The 6,635-nt window shown below is 35.7% G+C and overlaps 1 protein-coding gene across 2 annotated transcripts in view; it reads left to right on the forward strand.

The window, feature by feature from the left end:
• The window catches only part of LOC125044374 (alpha-mannosidase 2-like), an 18,983-nt gene extending 12,587 nt beyond the window's left edge, over nt 1–6,396 (forward strand). For both annotated transcript variants that reach the window (XM_047641127.1, XM_047641050.1), the window contains exons 12-23: nt 1–80; nt 412–484; nt 1,454–1,645; nt 1,886–2,052; nt 2,257–2,469; nt 2,691–2,857; nt 3,029–3,162; nt 3,582–3,734; nt 3,873–3,992; nt 4,323–4,430; nt 4,757–4,972; nt 5,594–6,396. The exon at nt 1–80 is cut by the window's left edge and continues 106 nt beyond it. In XM_047641127.1, coding sequence (XP_047497083.1) covers nt 1–80; nt 412–484; nt 1,454–1,645; nt 1,886–2,052; nt 2,257–2,469; nt 2,691–2,857; nt 3,029–3,162; nt 3,582–3,734; nt 3,873–3,992; nt 4,323–4,430; nt 4,757–4,972; nt 5,594–5,746 — 1,776 coding nt within the window. In that variant the 3' untranslated portion in view covers nt 5,747–6,396. The remainder of the gene's footprint in view (nt 81–411; nt 485–1,453; nt 1,646–1,885; nt 2,053–2,256; nt 2,470–2,690; nt 2,858–3,028; nt 3,163–3,581; nt 3,735–3,872; nt 3,993–4,322; nt 4,431–4,756; nt 4,973–5,593) is intronic.
• Nucleotides 6,397–6,635: the final 239 nt, after the last annotated feature.

Raw genomic sequence — 6,635 nt, forward strand, 5'->3', positions numbered from 1 at the left:
AGAAATTTGGCTCTCTTCCAGCATCATGATGGCATTACTGGAACTGCTAAGGATCATGTTGTTGTGGATTATGCAAAGAAGTGAGTACAGTCATACAGAGCTCATTAAGAACAGTATTTTCTGTCAGCAAATAAATTGTTTGTTGCTTGTGAATGGAACGAGAAATGTAGCGCATTCAGTAACAGAAAATTAGCATAATACTCCAAGCAGATCCAAACAGATGTTAGTAGTGAAATATGATAATGAATTTCATTTTTGTAAGTAATATCAAGGAATCAAAAAATTATCTCCTGTATACAAGCATTTGTTTTTCTATTTAGTAAAAATATGTAAATTCGTACGGATATGCACATGGAGTTTGCTTATCCAGACATGCTTCTTTATTTACCTCTTTAACTTTTTATTTTTCAGGATGCTAGAGAGTATTCACAATTGCCAGCATGTGATTCAGCAGGCAGCACACTATCTTCTTTCATTTGAACAGGTAAGACTTGAATTAATGAATGATTTTTATTAATGAAGCAATATTTTTATAACTGTGTGAATGGAAATACACACACATATTTACACACATTTACATTTACACATATACACACATTTACACATATACACACATTTACACATATACACACATTTACACATGCACACACATTTATACACGCACTCACATTTACACACACACATACACACATTTATACATGCACTCAGATTTACACACACACACACACACACACACACACAAACACACACACACACACACACACACACACACACACACACACACACACACACATACACACACACACACACATACACGCACACGCACACGCACACGCACACGCACATGCACACACACACGCACACACACACACATGCACACACATTCACACACACACATTCACACACACACATTCACACACACACATTCACACACACACACACATTCACACACACACACATTCACACGCACATTCACACGCACATTCACACGCACATTCACACGCACATTCACACGCACATTCACACGCACATTCACACGCACATTCACACGCACATTCACACGCACATTCACACGCACATTCACACGCACATTCACAAGCACATTCACACGCACATTCACACGCACATTCACACGCACATTCACACACCCATTCACACACACATTCACACACACATTCACACACACACCCACACACCCACACACACACCCACCCACACACACCCACACACCCACACACACACACACACACACACACACACACACACACACACACACACACACACACACACACACACACACACACACACACACACACACATGCAGACAGCACACACAAAAATAGTGAATAAATTAATAAATAATGTTTGCATAAATAAGTGAATGAAATAAGAAATGCGCAGTATTTACACTGATTTAGTATTGAATATCCACTATTCATTGCATTATTTTCAGCGGAGTTATAATGCCAATGCGGGATCAGTGTACTATGAATTAGGGGAAAAATTCCTGGAGCACAACAAGCTGGCATCACACATGATTGTGGCACTAAGAGATGGTTCATCAGTGCCAATAGTCATCTACAACCCACTCGCACAGCGTCGTCAGGAGCTATTCACAATTAGAACGTCAAGTGCATATGTGGAAGTAAGCTAGAAGCCAGTTTAAACCTTCTGTAAAGAGATAGATTTAGTTGTGATCATAGTTATGTAAACATTGACTGAATTTTTTCTTTGAGTATGTTATAGTTTTCATTAAAAAAAAATATATATAAAAAATATTTGATATAGATTTATCTATCTTCTTTGCTCTTATATTCTGATATTTCCCCCCCATGGGATGGCTAAGCATGTAATGGATAAGTACCATATAAATTACTTTTTTCAGATAATTGATAGCAAGGAGAAAATGGTGCCATGTCAGGTAGATCCTGTCTTCCTTAAATCAGAAGTATCGCAGACAATGTTTGACATCACTTTCTTGGTTGATCTACCAGCTCTGTCACTTATGACATATACTATTAAAGCCAGAGATCCAGGAACTGTTAACCCCAAGTATGTTAATTGTGTCTTTTCTCTTCTTTCATCTCTTATCTCAGTCTGATTTAGCATTTCATGCCTATCATCTCCTGTATCTCTCCTGTTTCATATTCAGAAGTTACAGCTGTTATCAGTTATGTATCTGAAGTATACATCTAGATATAAGATGGCAAAAAGTAAAATTTCTGAGAAAGTCATTTATAAATATTGCATTGACAGGATGGTCATGTTCTCTGATGTGATTGTGCGGCACACGGGAGCACCTACAGTACCAAATGTCTTCAATGTAATCGAGGAAAAGGACACCAACCCATTTTCAGTGAAGACAGATCAAGTCGAAGCTACATTTAGCAGTAATGGCTTACTCCAGGCTGTGACAACACAAGGACAGACAATTCCAGTCTCTTTGGAATTTGTTAAATATGGAGTCAAGTATGATTATTTGACGTTAACACAACTTGTTGGTAATGAAATATGTGCCTAGAAATATGGATATGCAGGGCCCAGAAATAAATTGAAAATGACATTTCCTCCACAATTCAGCTTGTCTTTATCTAAATTTCTGTAGATTATCGTTGTAGTAATACCAATAATAATAATAATAATAATATTAATAATAGCAGTCACATATTTTCCATTCCGTGATATTCCAGAAATAATCGGGAGACTAGTGGTGCATACTTGTTCCTGCCAGACAAGGAGGCAGTGCCAGTTGACGTAGGTAGGGCTGGCGTTATGCTCGTCAAGGGACCTCTTATGTCAACTGTGTCCATCCAATTGAAAAATGTCCATCATGTTGTCAAGATCAAGAATTCCCCAGGTATTCAGTTGTTTCTTTTTCTTTGTGGTGTTTATTTTCCCATGTCTTAATGTCTCCCATATATTCATAATGCTTATGTATTTCTTTTCAGTTGAATCATATGTACTACTTTATTAGCAACAACAAATATATATATGTAAATGTATATGTATATTTCTCTTTTGTGCTCAGGTGTTGATGGCATTGGACTTGACATCAGTAATCATGTTGACATCACTGCAGAGCATAATTTCGAGTTTGCCATGAGACTAAACACAGGAATAAAGAATGATAATATATTTTACACAGACCTGAATGGATTCCAGGTTAGTCTAAGTTATAAAACACATCATTTCATTTACATGGCTATGATTTTGTTTTCACATATACTAACAGGTATGTGCAGACACACATGAGCAAACAATCATGCAGTTGAACACAAACACACATATATATGGATACAAATACACCTGCAGGTGGATATACACACACATTTACACTTAAGATCCACAATCTCTGATCCCCTAGACTGAGAGTATAGGAAATTCCATGCCATTGATATTGATATTGATAAGCACACACATTTACAAATGGGCATGCACACATACAACAAGTAGACAGATACATATTCACACAATCCCTCACTCACTTACTTTCTCTCTTTTTCTGTATCTGTATATTTTACTAATGGCTACATCTATTAAGGATTTATTTTACAAACTCCATAATCTCCCCTCATTACCAGATTATCAAGCGAGTGAGGTACGCAAAGCTACCCCTACAAGCAAACTACTACCCAATTCCATCTCAAGCTTTCATCCAAGACCAAGACTTCCGCCTCTCTCTCATATCTGCTCAGCCTCTTGGTGGTGCCTCCTTACAAAGTGGACAGCTGGAGGTAAGTACAATATATACTAGGTTTTATATTTTTCTGTTATTATGGAGATCTATACAGGCTACTAAAGCATGTACTTCAAGTTTTCTTTCTCTCTCCTTTTTTTTTTTTTCTTTTTTTTTTTTTACCATCAATAATTAGATCATGATGGACCGCCGCCTAAACCAGGATGACAACCGAGGTCTTGGCCAGGGTATCCTAGACAATCTCCACACTGCCAGTATCTTCCGCCTTTTGGTAGAGCCAAGGATCTCCACCAAGGTTTGCAGCTCTTATGTTTACTAGACCATTTAGAATCATAACTTGTCACCTGAAAGTATTTTTTTTTTTGTAATGATAATAATGATACATAGTATTGTATTAGAAACAAACAAAAGGTTTGACTAGAATATTGATAGATAGATTGGTAGTTAGTCATGCAGCTATTTGATATTTATACAGAGATTCAGTAAATAATAATTGAATGAGTTTATATGACTGAGATTATAGCTCCTGTGAACCTTAATTAAAGTTGAGGACAGTACCTCAGCATTACAAAATTATTTGCTTTGTGTAATCACTTCCAAGTTAATGAGAACAATATTGCTGCAGGAATCTGGTCCAGCTCATGATGGTCCTGCAGCCTTCCCATCGCTTGTGGCTCATGCAGCAACCAACACCCTCCTTTACCCAGTCTACTCTCTGATACCAGTGTCTAAGGTGAGAAGCAATCAAGATTTTCCTTTTGCGTTGCAGGATAAGGTGCATTTGCTATGTCATCAAGTGCTCATGTTATAGATATTTTTGATTCTCCTAGTTTCTAAATTATAATTAGAATGAGTTTTGGAAAGGTGAAGCAGGAATAGATATTATAATATCACAATGTATCATATACACCTAATGTCTTACAGGTTTTACTTCATATTCTGACTAAAAGTTTTTATAACTAAGAAATATTGCATTTTGTTTAGTTTGGAAATTAATTTATGTCTCAGAATAGGACTTGCAGAGTTTTACCTACATTTTTTCTCAAACATTTTCCATAGGTGGGTCCCATGCACTCATCTTGGACTGTTGGTGGAGAACTGCCTTGTGATGTCCACATGGTCAACTTGCGCACCATGCTAGACCCTCCAATTACTACAGGTGCTCAGAGATTGCAACATCCTGCAGGCAAGACCACATCCCTCACACTGCATCGTCTGGGCTTTGACTGCGGTTTGAAATCCCAGGGACTTTCATGCTCTACAAATGGAGGAAAGGTAAAGACAGACTTGATTTTTTATTATTTGTTTAATGTGCCCTATTCTAAAGAAGGTAGGTGGCATTCACTGAGTTGAAGGATATAGAATTTGATGGTTATATGATAGTACATTACTAATAAGTAGTGTTTCGGGTCCCCTTCAATGGTACGATAAAGCTGGACACAGTGTAAAGGCATTCTTTCAAAATCAGAGGAATATCATGTCGGAAGATCACCTCCATCATTTCTAAAATACTTAATAGCTAGATTGAAATATGAATAATAGCTAGATTGATATGAACCAACATCATAGCAACATAAAGAGTATTAGTATTCAGCAAAAAACTCTTGTCCAATGTGAGCTCTTCATTTCCCATCATTCAAGTCTACCCACATTACCTTTGTGACCAGTGTGAGTACCTACGAGAGATACAAAGTTAAATACCTACAGTAAACACCAAATATATAACTTCTGAGGCACGATAAAAAGAAATAAAAAAACAGTGTTCTGTATACATTTCATCGCCTTTTTTATGAGCAAACTATTTCTAAATTATGTTAACAGAAAACACTTTTTTTTAGAATAATGAAAATTGAATTTATTTTCCTGGTTATTGAAAAAGACTAATTTACTTTCCAGGTTCGCTTGTCAGAGGTGTTTCCCAACATGTTCAGTGAGCAGGTGCACCAGATGTCGTTATCTATGTTATATGAAGGTGTTGACATGACAAAATCATACACTTTGTCCTTACAGCCCATGGAGCTTTATACATTCAGACTTCTTCTTAGCTAGCTAATATAAAACTTTCTTTAGCTATACTGTTCTGTGTTGAGCAGCATTGTTATTTTATAAATAAGATTTTAAAGTTTTTTTAATTCTTTTACGTTGACCCCTTTAAATTTGATTTGAAGAGTAGTTTTTATTATGGTCTTTTATTTCAAGTCTTTAGAATCACAGATAAAAGTGAAATTTTAAAAGAGAGTATGTAAAACTGACACCCATAAATACATTAAAAAAAAAATTTAGTTGCTGTTATATTGCACCCACCCCTTTTTCTCCTTAGCAAAGACACCATTTCCCTTAACTCTGGGAACCACTAGAAAAAAATAATAACATAGGTTACTTGTGATCTAACTTCAGCCTTAGAGGTAACTGAGAGAAGGGTAATATCAAAACAATTAATGAGCTTACAACATTTCCTGATATATTGAATCATAAATCATAACACTTTCACAACCAAAAACATTTCATCAACAAAATATCAAAACTTTCTCCAAATGCGTGTTGTCCAAGCTGTCACTCTTTTCACTGGTAATTCTTCTTTGGTCGTTCGTCTGTACAGATCCCTTTTCTCAGATTTCTTCTTATCTTCCCTTCATCAGTTCAAAGATGATATCTTCTTTACTTCTTGTCCACAGCACCAAGAACAAAAAATCAAAGCACAAAAAAAAAACATTTCTAAAAAAAAAAAAGAATCAATTATTCTACTTTAGGAATGATAAAATAATATAAAGATATCTAATTTAACAAATTATCTGTTGTAGTAACAAAATATTTCTGACAAGCAAGCAAATTGTGTATAATGTTTATGCCATTATATAAAGTCTGCGTAGTTATATCATTTTAATATTATTCTATAAATTTCAAGAACACTTACTCTTTGAATTCTCAATAATAATAA

This window comes from Penaeus chinensis, chromosome 1 (genome assembly GCF_019202785.1).
Source record: "Penaeus chinensis breed Huanghai No. 1 chromosome 1, ASM1920278v2, whole genome shotgun sequence".
NCBI classification, from domain to species: domain Eukaryota; kingdom Metazoa; phylum Arthropoda; class Malacostraca; order Decapoda; family Penaeidae; genus Penaeus; species Penaeus chinensis.